This window comes from Centroberyx affinis, unplaced genomic scaffold, assembly GCF_046629955.1.
Source record: "Centroberyx affinis isolate AG114_WGS23_722 - 3 ecotype Tasmania unplaced genomic scaffold, CSIRO-AGI_Caff_v1 ptg002584l_1, whole genome shotgun sequence".
NCBI lineage: Eukaryota > Metazoa > Chordata > Actinopteri > Beryciformes > Berycidae > Centroberyx > Centroberyx affinis.
In genome coordinates this window covers 67,828-82,098 of record NW_027280789.1, presented here as the reverse complement: position 1 = coordinate 82,098, position 14,271 = coordinate 67,828, and the positions used below count along the sequence as shown (strand labels likewise).

General features: G+C 44.2%; 1 protein-coding gene across 3 annotated transcripts in view; it reads left to right on the top strand.

The window, feature by feature from the left end:
- The first annotated feature begins 492 nt into the window (after nt 1-492).
- jakmip3 (Janus kinase and microtubule interacting protein 3) overlaps nt 493-14,271 on the top strand; it is a 32,475-nt gene continuing 18,696 nt past the window's right edge. Inside the window, exons 1-6 of one of the 3 annotated variants that reach the window (XM_071534581.1) lie at nt 493-627; nt 1,009-1,251; nt 1,426-1,665; nt 6,082-6,270; nt 12,575-12,688; nt 13,943-14,098. In XM_071534581.1, the coding sequence (XP_071390682.1) occupies nt 493-627; nt 1,009-1,251; nt 1,426-1,665; nt 6,082-6,270; nt 12,575-12,688; nt 13,943-14,098 (1,077 nt within the window). Of the gene's footprint in view, nt 628-1,008; nt 1,252-1,425; nt 1,666-6,081; nt 6,283-12,574; nt 12,689-13,942; nt 14,099-14,271 lie in introns of all 3 variants that reach the window. The other 2 variants (XM_071534580.1, XM_071534579.1) reach the window with 2 other exon arrangements.

Sequence of the window (14,271 nt, the reverse complement as noted above, 5' to 3'; positions counted from 1 at the left end):
AATTTTCATTAGCGTTCGCCGCAGGTCTTCTTCAAAGTCCTCAGAACGAAAACAGTTGTTACAAACTCACACAACCTTCAGCTTGTCTGTAGCGCTGTCTGGGGATATTTGCTGTTACCAATTGCTGTCAGTCATTGTTGGAAAAGTTTGTTGATTCCGGAGAGATGGGGAAAAAATGTCCCGTCTCCCGCCGCAGTTAGAGTCCAAGCTGTAACCGGGAGACAGAGACATGCACAGTAGATTACGGGAATATCCAAAGTTTCACAGCACACAGCTGGTTCTGCTCAATGGGCAAAACTGTATTCTGCCAGAGAAAAGGTCTGGTGGAATGTTCCTTTAAAAACACATTACTCACTTATAGAGAATCACATGAAACCAACTGATGGAGTAATGACTGACTGTGTGTGTGTGTGTGTGTGTACCTGCACAGGTACAGATGTAGCTGAACTGCAGATTGACGGACAGCTTGTTGGGGGTGGAGCCTGAAGGGTGATGTCAAAACGGGGGTCGGGGGGCAGAGGGAGGGGGGAGCGACCTGACGCTATGGCAACCCTTCAAGCAGCCAATGAGGAGCTGAGAGCCAAGCTCACGGACATCCAGATAGAACTACAACAGGAGAAGAACAAGGTAACAAAAACTACAAAAACGCATTACTGCTATTAGTACTACTACTGCTACTGAAATAGTACTGCTACTACCAATTAAATATTACTACTACTGCTGCTGCCACCACTGAAATATTAGTACTACTACTATTACTACTGCCACTACTGCTGCTGCTACTGCTAAAACTATCACTACTACTACTGCTACTACTAGAACTACTGCTACGTTTTAGTAAAACATCTGTCTGTCTGCCTGTCTGTCTGCCTGTCTATCTGTCTGCCTGCCTGCCTGCCTGTCTGTCTCTCTGCCTGTCTGTCTGTCTGTCTGCCTGCCTGCCTGTCTGTCTGTCTGTCTGCCTGCCTGTCTGTCTGTCTGTCTGCCTGTCTGTCTGTCTGTCTGCAGGTCAGCCGTCTGGAGAGAGAGAAGAGTCAGGAGTTGAGAGCGGAGCATCACCGAGCAACGGTTGCCGTGACGGAGCTGAAGACCAAACTCCACGAGGAGAAACAGAAGGAACTGGCCGTTACCAGGGAGACATTACTACGACAACATGAGATGGAGCTGATGAGAGTCATTAAGATAAAAGACGGAGAGATTCAACGTCTTAACGGACTGGTGCTGACGCTGAGGGACGGATCTACCGATAAGGTTATCTAATTTATCGAGATTTATCTGCCTGTCTGTCTGCTTATCTACCCGTCTTGTGTCCTTACTGAAATTTGCAATCTATAAATTAAAGCGTTATAAAGGAAGTATTTTAATTTGTTAGCAAGATGCTGTCAGCAGCTATATAATAACCCCCCCCCCCCCCCCCCCCCCCAGGTGAGGAGTGCGTTGCTGGCGGAGGTGGAGGAGGCGAGGAGGAGTTGGGAGGCGGAGCGTTGTCGCCTCCAGCAGGAGGTGCTGGAGCTAAGAGGAGCTAAGAGGAGCGCTGAGGAGGCTCTGGGATCGGCTCAGCAGGCCTGTCAGGCCAGAGCGGCCGAACTCCGATCAGCTCATCATCAACACCAGGAAGAGCTTGCCAGGATCAAGAGAGACTGTGAGAGAGAGATACGCAGACTGGTACCGTTCAAAATATATCAAACTTATAAATACACAACATGAATAACATCTATATGTGTAGAGAGAGATCATCTCATCACCAACACCAGGAGGAATAAAGACAGACTGTGAGACAGATATACACAGACTGGTACCATTCAAAATATATAAAACACACACACACACACACACACACACACGTAGACACATATACACACACATCTAGACACACACACAAACACCAGGAGGAGCTGACCAGAATAAAGAGAGACTGAGGTACAATTCAATAAACACAACAAACACACACACACACACACACACACACACAGAACATACAAAACACACTATGTAGAGAGGGAGACAGACTGAACAGAGTCTCTGTCTCCATTCAAACACACTGGATCTCTGTGTAGGAGAGAGAAAGAGAGAGAGAGAGAGAGAGAGAGAGAGACAGAGAGAGGGAGAGAGAGAGACAGAGAGACAGAGAGAGAGAGAGAGGGAGAGAGAGACAGAGAGAGGGAGAGAGAGAGAGACAGAGAGAGGGAGAGAGAGGGAGAGACAGAGAGAGGGAGAGACAGAGAGAGAGAGAGACAGAGAGAGGGAGAGACAGAGACAGACAGAGAGAGAGAGAAAGAGAGAGACAGAGACAGAGAGAGACAGAGAGAGAGAGAGACAGAGAGACAGAGAGAGGGAGAGAGAGAGAGAGAGGGAGGGAGAGACAGAGAGAGAGACAGAGAGAGGGAGAGAGAGACAGAGAGAGAGACAGAGAGAGGGAGAGAGAGAGAGAGAGAGAGAGACAGAGAGAGAGAGAGAGCAAGGGAGAGAGAGAGAGAGAGAGAGAGAGAGAGAGCAAGGGAGAGAGAGAGAGACAGAGAGAGAGAGAGAGATTTCGTGTCAGAAACCTGCTGACTGTTAAAGGTGCTATCCGTAAATTTTAATGAATACAGTACAGAACATTAGTATTCTGGTCATTAAAACACATTAGTATTGATAATAATAATGAACTTTATTTCAAGAGCAGTTTTCAAAACAAAGTTTTTCACAGAATATAGAGAAGAATATAACAATAAAAACAACCAAATCAAAAAACAGCAGTGATAAAATAAAAGAAGATGATAGTGATCAATTTTGGCACAAAAACTCCTTCTAATTTCATTAAAACAGTGCAGTGCTCGTTCACAACGGCCGATTGGCCTCCAGTGTTGCTGCTTGCAGCTTTCTGGAGAACCGCTCATCCAAACTTCACACTCCACACTGAGCTTCCAGCCGCTCGCTTTGAGCCCCGCTGCTGCACAGAGCGCTGTTCGCTTGTTTATTGATTATTGATTGATTCATTGATTTATTGATTGATCCTTGGGTCCCCAGCAATACACCCGCCAAGTGTGAAGTCGATCGGACGAACGTTTCTCGAGATCTGAGAAGGACACACAGACAGACAGAGATTCCTTGCTTTATAGTATAATATGTTTATGTAACAGAAGACACTTGCAAGAGGAAGCCAGGCTGATCTCCCTTTGTTTTCAGCCTGGATTAAGAAGCTAAAAGTGTTTAATTCTTTGTAAGTAATCAGAAGAAACTTAAATTGAGAATTTAATTGGTAGCAAGTGCAGTGAAGCCAAGACAGGAGTGATGTAGCTCACAGCTGCAGTTTGGACTCGCTGTAATCTGGTTTGGCTGAGGCCTTTTCAGGGAATTACAAGAATACAGTCATTAATCTTTCCAAGTCTTGAAGAGAAAGCAAAGGGCGTACTTTAGCAATATTTATAAGGTGGAACAAACAGGACTACATTTGTTTTGTTTGACATAACTATCAAATTTAAAATTAGATCAAAGATGATTTTTAGAAGCTGACTTGATGTTGATCTGAGGTCCAAGGCTTTTATTATTACTTTTATTATATCAGTTTTATATGCTGAACACAAACCTCGGATTGTGCTTGTTAACATTTATTAAATTGGCAAAGTGTTAAGTTGTTGCCTCTTTGATCTTGTGGTGAAGGGAGGAAAGTAGGTCCTTCATATGCAAGTAATCAACTTGTCTTCAGGCACTAGGTAGGAAAATCCTAAATGTTACATTCACTCTCTCATTTGACTGACAAAATACACAACAGACTCACAAACAGACTTGACAAGTGTTTTATTCTCATTTTGTGACTCAGAGGGCGGCTGTGCGCCCGGCCACAGCGTCTCCAACGCACCTGAGGCCATTCTAGAGTCTGATGGGCCCCGGGCAGAAAGTCTCATGGGGCCCCGGGCAGAAAGTCACATAGGGCCCTGGGCTGAAAGTCACATGGGGCCCCGGGCAGAAAGTCTCATGGGGCCCCGGGCAGAAAATCTCATGGGGCCCCGGGCTGAAAGTCACATGGGGCCCCGGGCTGAAAGTCACATGGGGCCCCGGGCAGAAAGTCACATAGGCCCCGGGCAGAAAATCTCATGGGGTCCCGGGCAGAAAGTCTCATGGGGCCCCGGGCAGAAAGTCCCATGGGGCCCGGGCAGAAAGTCCCATGGGGCCCGGGCAGAAAGTCCCATGGGGCCCGGGCAGAAAGTCTCATGGGGCCCTGGGCAAAAAATCTCATGGGGCCCGGGCAGAAAGTCACATGGGGCCCTGGGCAAAAAATCTCATGGGGCCCGGGCAGAAAGTCCCATGGGGCCCGGGCAGAAAGTCTCATGGGGCCCTGGGCAAAAAATCTCATGGGGCCCCGGGCAGAAAGTCACATTGGGAAGAAAGTCCCATGGGGCCCGGGCAGAAAGTCACATGGGCCCCCTCATGCTGGGGGCCCCAAGCAGTTGCCTGCCTTGCCTGTCCATAAAATCTGCCTCTTGATGAGAGCAGCCATAACGCATCATTATGCACAATCATTGCAAGCCCTTTAATGAGCCTGTGACAGTCAGTCCAGCTGCCTAACATGTTGAATATAACTTGAGTTTATGAGCTTAACTTGGAACTTATACAACTCATGAGCCCATGATGACAGTTTGGTACAAATAGGGAGATGCTTTTTGGGTTAACTTGACAGTGTGCAGACTAAGGCAGCAAATAAATTATTAAGATTTGGATGTTCTTCAGAGATACTGTTAGAGAAATTGTCAACAAAAGGAATACCCATGGAGCAGCAATAGCCTTTAAAGGAAAAGTTCACCCAAAGTGACCAGGAACTGGTTCTTTTTTAAGTTCCAAAAGGGAGTTATTTATTAGTCCAACCTCAAGGTCTAAACTGTCTAACTGTGACTGTCTAACATGTTCAACTTGTACAACACATTCAACTTCTTTTGAATGCCTGCTGTTGAAATGCATTAGTGACCGACCTGTTCTCCTTGATGTCACTGCTACATTTGACACAGTCTATCACAGGCTGCTTCACTAACCTACTTTACCTCTAGCCTACGCCATTCTACTTCACCGCATTAAAAATCTACTGGGCATCACTGGCATACCACTCACCTGGCTCAAGTCCTACCTGTCAAACAGAGACCCCCCCCCCCCCCCCTTACATTGCTGGGGGATCTACATTCACACCAGACCCTCCCACTCTACCTCTCCTTGCTGTCATTGATCATCTCATGGACATCAATACTTAGATGACTGAGAACTGCCTCAAGCTCCACAGTGATAAAGCTGAGGCTATCCTCATTGCCTCGTAGAAAAAATGGCAGCGCGCACAACTCCAAATCCTAAACAATGTATCGGGTGCACGGTTGGAGCAAGGATAACGAAACGAACGCGTTTCAGCTATGAGCCATCATCAATCGGCTCATAGCTGAAACGCATTCGTTTCTTGCCCATAATAAATTAGAATATTAATTTTCTGTGAGTGCCGGTGTTTCGTTTGTTTTTTATCCTCATTGCCTCCCCAGCCGACCTCAAGAAAGCTGCCCACACCTCACTGTCTGTCTCTGGCTAAATCACGTCCCCCCACAACTCAGGTAGAGTCTGGGAGCCATCTTGGATTCTACCTTCTCCTTTGACACACACATCAAACATCAGCAAAACAGCTTTCTCTGTTTCTTTTGTGTTACTGCACCATTTAAATGTTTTTAATTCTTTTGTTTATGATTGTACAGTGTCCTTGGGTACCAAGGATTATCATTATTATTTTTATTATAATTAATAATACTAAAATATTCATTAAATTATAGAAATTAGGTGAAGAAGCCTCTCAACATCCATAACTATAAACACACCAGGTTTTCCCAAACTCTGTGTAGGGCTCGTCTTACAAATGGCTTCTCTCTCCTTCATGACACTTTCCCTTAAGAAGTGCAGTCTGTCTGTCTGTCCATGTGTCCGTCTGTCTGTCTGTCTGTCCATGTGTCCGTCTGTCTGTCTGTCTGTCTGTCTGGATGAGATAAAGCTAAAGAACAGTGCTGACTAACCCTACCCCTAACCTGTCTGTCTGTCTGTCTGTCTGTTTATCTGTTTATCTGTCTGTCTGTCTAGATGGATGAGATAAAGCTTAAGGACAGAGCTGTCAGTGTATTGGACAAAGCCCTGGGGCTGCAGGCTGGCCACGCCCACCGCCTCCAGCTGCAGACTCAGGCTGCCGAGCAGCAAATCGCAGCCTTGAGAGACGCGCAGAGGGCGGGGCTAAACCACCCTGGCCACACCCCTAACTCCACCCTTTACACAGCTTCTCACATTGTAAGACCTTCCTCTTCCTCACTCACCCTTAACACGGCTGCTCTTAGTGGTTGAGTCCGAATGTTCTAGATATGTACAGTATGTACAGTATCTGCAGTATACTACATACTGCTGGAGTGTATGTGTGGTGTATTACCTACAATATACTTGGCAGACTTTCGCATTAGGGCAGAAATGACACCAGAAGAAGAAACCAGTCCGCTGCTCAGAGTCTGTCAACTCGGGAAACAACTACATGAAGTTAAAATGTGTCGTGGCTCATAAATAATTTATGAGAAGTTAGTCATTAAGTGCAACACAACAACAACTGTCAGTGAGAAAACAATCGTGTAGCAACCATGGGATCCGTACTCATATATCGGTCAATGTACTGTTCATAGATACGTTTCACATATTACATTTGTATACTGGCATCTCACATACTAAAAATTTTAGTATGAAGAATTCGGACATGGCGATTATAAGACCTTTCTCTTCCTCATTTCTCTCTAATAAGATAATGCAAGCCTGTTGTTTGAATGGACTGCATCATTTCACATTTATTTGATCAATTTCAATTCAAAAACCTCCTTTTCTCTTACACTCCTCCACCATCTTGTAGTAATTAGGTGTATTGTTAGCTGATCAGCATGTTTCACTAATGAAGCACCAATAAAATGTGTACAAGATTTTGACACGATCACTTTACATCATATCTTTGAGAAGAATAATTTTCTGCAAAAAAAAAGTATGCATGCATGCACAAAGTGTGTTTTTAGAATTATTTGTGGGGTCAAGAAGGGTCTAGGGGCTGTGATGATTGTATGTATGTATGCATGTGTGTGTGTGTGTGTATGTGTGTATGAATGTGTGTATGTATGACTATATCAGCATGTTTTTTTAGGATTCTGTTTGGGTCAGGGTGGCATGAGACTGTATGTATTTACCATAAATGCCATGGAAAAAGTTTTCACCCAGTTTATTTTCTGATTTTTTTTTCTCATATTTTTCACTTTTAATCTTTTTTGAGGATTGTAGTTTACAGAAGTTACGTTTGGTGCTTCTGTCATTTCAAACTTGTAATGTTAAGGTGTGAAAAACTAATCTCAACACCCATTTAACCCAATTAATGGCATAATTTGCCCCTTGCTGTATCAATGCTTTGGGTTAACAATCAGGTTTTATCGGACTCTCCGGTATAATCTGACAAACTTTGGTCATTACCGTTGGAGTGAAGTCATCACACCCAGCTCAGCACTCGGAGCTGGGCATCGTGGTCCATGGAGGGCCGAGACTGCAGGTTTTTATTCCAACCTCCATTTCCCTGATTAGTTCCTCCTCTTTGGTTGAAGTTGTGTTAATCAGTGAAATTCCCTGGTCTTGTGTTGGTTTGGGATGAAAACCTGCAGCCTCTCTGCCCTGCATGGCACATAGTTGCCCAACTCTGTTTATGAGGTTTATTATGCAACAATCCATAGGAAGTCCTAAAGAAAAAGGGTATTGATGCTTGTCTATCTGGGAAAGTTTTCTAAGCCTCTTGGGCTCCATGTAAACCAAAGTCACATATTCTGTCCAAATAGAGAATGTTTGTGACAGCAGTGAATCTTCCCTGGAGAGAAAGGCATCAAATCATCCAGGAACCCTAACTAACAGCCTGAACCCTAACTAAGGATCTGCTTTGGTGATGGTTAGTGTTTGTGACTCCAACAACAGAAAGGTGCTGGGAAATGGGATTCATGGCAGAATAGCGAGGGAGAAACCATTGCTCACTAAGAAAAATATGAATGCTCATCTCAAGTTTGCTGTATTCAGGGGAATATTTGGCTGTGTTGACAGTTTGTTGATTTGTATTTGTACTATTTTGTTAGGCAAGGCAAGGCAAACATTATTTATACAGCACATTTCATACACAAGGCAAATTCAATGTGCTTCACAAAAAAATACACAATTTGTCAGGTCAAATGACATTATCAACTCATAAAATGACATAAAAAATGTATAAATAAATAAAGATAAATAGGTATGGATAATAATAAAACAGACATAAATGAAATGAATAAAAGAAATAGATAATAATAAAAATGATAACACTTATTACATCTACATACAAATGATTTAGCAAAAGGCCACAGAAAAAATTAATGTTAAAAGCAGCTTCAGCAGATTTAGTTTTCACCCTGGGAACAACAGAGCGGTCCAGAGGACCTCAGAGGTCTGGGTTAGGGTTCGGGTCAGAAATGTATTTTGGAGCAAAGCCATTTAGTGCTGTACAGAGCAGTAGTCTAACCTGCTGGTAATGAAAGCGTGTCAATCAGCTCAATTTGAGATTCAAGTTTATTTATATAGCCCTTTATCACAAGCATGTTTCAGAGGATTTTACAGAGAATGAGCCTAGCTAGATCAACTGATCAAAAATCAGTTGGAGAACAAAATGATCATTCTTGGACCAGGTCTCTTGAAAAAGAGATTGCATCTCAATAAAACAACCTGGTAAAATAAAGGTTAAATAAAAAAATAAAGGACAAACAACGAAAAGCACAAGACACACGAGCAGATTTTAGGAAGACAAAGAGCCACCTGTTCTACAGGCTAACCTTCCGGCTCCACCAGCCTCATTGCATACAAGGAAAAACTCTGAGCCTTGGCAGGAAAACAATGTTTGAAACCTTGGGCCGAGGCAAGGAGGCCTTCCTTATGTAGACCAACTCTCCCTTCAGTCTTTACCAGATCGTTCTAGCTTGCTACCTAGTTCGTTCCCGCCATTACCTGTTCTGCTCTGCTGAATATTTTTCTGTCTGCCTGGTTCGTTCCTTTCTTTCTCAGTGCTCATTGATTTTTGAGCTGCAGCTCTCCACTTTTGCCACAGATCGTTCCAGTGTAGCATAAATCATCACACTCCTCCCTGGGAGGGCTTACGAGTGGGGAACAGCGATATGGGATGCCAACTCACCTGTGTGTACCAGTGTTTGACTTTACCCAGGAGATCAAGAAGGTCTTTGATTGCTTCCCTACCGGCCGAGAAGCCGCCAGAGAACTGCTACAGATCCGACAAGGTACTCGCTCTGTCACTGACAATGCCATTGAGATTCGCTCACTAGCTGCCACCTGTGCCTGGAATGATGACGCCTTGTTTGATGCATTTAATCATGGTCTGTCTGATGATGTTAAGGACAATCTAGTTTCTCTGGAGTTGTCCGCTACCTTGGATGAGCTAATTGAGCTAGCCTGCCAGACCGACGGCCGTATGCGCCTGCGCAGCCGGAGTCCACCCGCATGGCAGCAAGCCGTTCCTGCATCTTTCCCTGAAGTCCCTGCTCTTCCACCCACTGAGGATGCTGTGGAGCCCGTGCAGGTGGGCCGAATCAAGCTCTCCGCTAAGGAGAGGAGAAGGAGGATTCCCAGCAATGCCTGTCTGTATTGTGGCCTGGTGGTCACTTCATTGCCACATGTCCGGTAAAAGACAACACACCAGTAGAGAAGAGAGTACTGACGGGTGTCACCTCTTCGGTCTCTTCCAATGGCAGATCCATTTTTCACACTGTCCTCTCGGGGGGGGGGGGGTAAGCAACAACACACCCTACACGTTTTGGTGGACCTCCTGTCCAGTCCCGAAACAGCAGCCACGGACAAGTATATTTTGGAGGCTCTGGCTGCTGGCATCATCCGACCATCTTCCTCACCTGCTGGCTTCTTTTTTGTGGACAAGAAGGACAAGTTTCTCCACCCCTGCATTGACTACTGGGGACTGAACGATATCACCATTAAGAACCGGTACCCCCTGCCCCTTTTGACCACAGCCTTTGAGTCGCTCAAGGGAACCAGGATCTTCACTAAGCTGGACCTGCGCAACGCCTACCACCTTGTCCGCATCAGGGAGGGCAATGTGTGGAAGACGGCTTCAACAACCCCAATGGACACTACGAGTACTTGGCAATGCCCTTCGGTCTCACCGATGCCCCAGCTGTTTTCCACAGGATGCGTGGTGGCTTCCGTAGAGGTGGGGGGGTACTATCACGATCCCAGCCGGCTTACCATCCTGACCAGCTCTGCTCCAGGCCTGGGGCCTGTACTACAAAGCAGGATTTGGGGTTAGCGAGGTAACTTCAGGTTTAACCCTGGGTTTTAAGTCTCACAAAGGTGGTTCACTTCTTACCGGGGTAGATCACCATGGCAATTTATGCTGCACAGCTAACCTGCTCCAGAGCAGGTTAGGTTCAGGGTATCGGATCAAAATGTATGAAAGGCCTTCTGGCCAATCAGCTCTCTGGAAATAGGGAGTGACCATCCCTACTGGATCCCGATATGGACAAATATACAAATGGAAATCACAATAAAAAACGGAAAACTGTTTGGCTATTTTCGGATTAACAGACAGTAAGAAGTGACGTGTTTACAGACCAGTAGAATAATGTTGTTTTCCATGATAATTTATTCGGAGATATAGCAGGTAGGCTACTTAATTGACCATATTATTAATGGAAGTTACTGTTGCATATATTAATTGCGCTGACTTTATTTAATTGGGTTCCCGACAGTGTTTGGTTCAGTGTCGGCTAGTTCATATTCCATTACCGCAGCCCCGAAGAACATGAGGCCGACTTTATGAATAGAAAATCTTTTTACAGGGGCGCCCTGGTGGCTCACAGAGTAGGGCGCGTACCATTTGGCTCAGGCCTTCCCGTAGCGACCTGGGTTCGAATCCGACCCGTGGTCCTTTGCTGCATGTCCTCCCCTCGCTCTTTCTCCCATACCTTCCTGTCTCTCTCTCACTATATCTCTCAAATAAAGCATAAAAATGCCAAAAATAAATCTTTAAAAAAAAAAAAGAAAATCTTTTTACAGCCTCAGTGTGTCCACAAGCTATTTTATCAATGAAAAATATTCCCACTGTGTCCTGATGACAGACAGTTCCTCCAGTAATCCTCTCTAGCTTGGAAGCAGAAACAACTTTTACTTTTCGCAATTATGTTTTGTAATGCTGACAGTTATTCATTATAAGAATTTGTTCTTCTTGAGAGAAGAACCCAATGTTAGTTGCTATCCATTTCTTTCCGATTTAAAATGTCAGCAGGAAATATTAGGGCTTATATCATCCTATAATTAGGTCTATTCTCTATGACTTTTATTGTTTGATTAGCCTATTTTATTATTTTCGCCTATTTTTAGACTATTATTTTATAGTTTTGCGCTTATAGGCCTATTCTATGTCCTTTTCCCCACTGAATCATATTACTTTTGCTGTGCAATAATCTAATTTCCCCACGGGGATCAATAGTTTCATCTTATCTTCTCTGAATTGTCTGATCTAGATCTGTCCATGTTGCGTGTGATTGGCTATTTGTTACAAACCCCGCCTCTTCCATGTGAACGCGCTCATAGCTGATAGGTAAATCCTGGGTTGACAGAGCCAGTTGATAACCAGCTACGTGAGACCGGTTATCAGGATCGTCAATGTTAGGTTTAGTGAAGCTGGCTAACTCAAAGATACCCTGACTTTGTTGAACTTGCTTCGTAGTATAGGCCCCTGGTTTTCACCTCATCAGTTCCTATCACTGCATCAGCCCCACCTGCTGCCGGCTGCACCACCTGCAGCTCATCTGCCCATTTAGCCTTCCCTATACTGTATATACCAACTCTCCTTTCAGTCTTTGCTAGAATGTTCTAACTTGCTACCTAGTCCGTTCCCGCCATTATCTGTTCTGTTCTGCTGAATATTTTTCTGTCTGCCTGGTTCTGACCCTGCTTGCCTACCCCTACTGGTACTGTTGCCTTGTGACCACCTGTGTTTGGCCTGTGCCTGTCTATGACCCTGTTCCTGCCTACTACTTCAGTAAAGATGTTTTTGAACAGTATTCTCAGCCTCAGTCTGCGTTTGAGTCCTTTTTCTGATCCTGACACAAGGGCTGTCTCAGTACTATGATAGGGTCTAAATCCCGATTGGAAATGGTCAGAGTGGACATTTGAAATTAAATAGTTGTTAAGTTGGTTGAAGACAATTTTTTCCAGGATCTTACTAATAAAAGGGAGATTGGTCTGTAATTACTGATCACAGAGGCATCCAGGCAACTCTTGTTTAACAGAGGCTTAATAACAACAATTTTCAAAGCATTTGGGAAAACACCAGACAAAGAGAGCTGTTAACAATTTGCAATAGCTCATTCACCAAACAGCTAAAAACTTAAATGTTGTAGATAGACTGTATAACAAACTGCAGTACAGCATACACATAGTATGTTCTACAGGCTTCCAGACATAGCCAGTGACCCACAGGTGTGTGTGTGTGTGTGTGTGTCTGTGTGTGTGTATGTTGCAGGCTCAAGAGGACAGAGACACTCGGAGATTTCAGTTGAAGATTGCTGAGCTCAGCGCCATCGTCAGAAAGCTGGAGGATCGAAATGCATTGCTGTCTGAGGAACGCAATGAATTGGTAACACACACACACACACACACACACACACACACACACACACACACACACACATAACAAGGGCTGTAATAACAACCACATTATTGCTGTATGGGTATGTGAAGACTTACCATAGACTTGGGAACTTTACCACTGGCCATAACAGCTGTTTGTTTTCTGTTATATTCTTTGTTTTGTGGGTAAATGTTTCCTTAAAGCTGAGGTCGGCAACTTTGGAGAAATGAGCATGAAATGAGCTGTCCATTGAGAGGGACAAACTTAACAAACTCTAAATCTTTTACACAAAACACAGCTCTGCTAGCTCAGTGTAGTTAGGTCAGGCGATGACAAGCACGCACAAAGTCAGGACGCACTGATGCAGGACACTCTGTTGTCCAACTGTGTGAGCCAATCACAAGTTCTCAAGGAGGTGATGAGTTTATTCTGCGTCAGCTGTACCATGTAAAGAGAAGTGTAGGAAGGAAATACAAATCACTAGACAACGGCTGCAGCTTCTTGACTAAGGATTGGCAAAAAAAAGCTCAGCATCTTCAGCCTCCATGTTTTCAAACTGGAGTGACTCCGGTGCAAAGGGTAAATGTAATTTCCAGAAATGACAACAGAGAAATTTAATGGTATTGCTGGTGTTGTGTGAATGGCAGCATTATGTTAAAAAAAGCAGAAAGGCAGAAAGGACTGCCTTTATTGGATATTAATGTTGCAATTTGACAGGTTTCATGTGTGAAAGTATCATTATGAAACAGAGACATATTGATAGAAAGCAATGTTTATGTTAAAAATAAATGATTAAAAAATGATGCTAAGTAACAGTTCTTTTTAACAAACATTATACAGTTGGGATCAGCAGTCTGACATGGTTTTCATTTTGACCCCAGATAATTAGACCAGTCCACATCTTCACATCTACAAAAACTCTGCATTCTCATAAATTGGCTATTGTCAGCTGAACACCAGTCTTCCAACAATAGCAGAAACACTGTTGTCTTTGGACATATATATATATATATGTACATACATATACATATGTACAAACTCCTGTTACACATAAGTCTATGTGTAACAGGAGTTTGAATGTCATGGTACAGAAAAGCTTAGATACTGCTTGTGTTAATTTGTGCTGATGTGTATCTGTCTCTGTCTGTCTGTCTGTCTGTCTGTCTGTCTGTCTGTCTGTCTGTCTGTCTGTCTGCCTGTCTGTCTGTTTATCTGTCTGTCTGTCTGTCTGTCTGCCTGTTTGCCTGTCTGTCTGTCTAGTTGAAGAGACTGAGAGAGGCGGAGAGTCAGTTTCTTCCACTTCTGGACAAGAATAAACGTCTGAGCAGGAAGAATGAAGAGTTGGCCCTCGCTTTGCGGCGCCTTGACAACAAGCTGCGCTTTGTCACCCAGGAGAACCTGGAGATGGTAACTATGGTAACCCCTGACCTTATGCTCTGTCTTTAGCTCCTCCCCCACAACACACTGGTTACCATATTTACCCTAGTGATGTGAGACCAGTGTTCTGGAACACAGTGCTTACCATAGTAACATGGCACCATCACTCTAAAACAGAGTGGTTACCATAGTGATATGGGACCAGCGTTCTA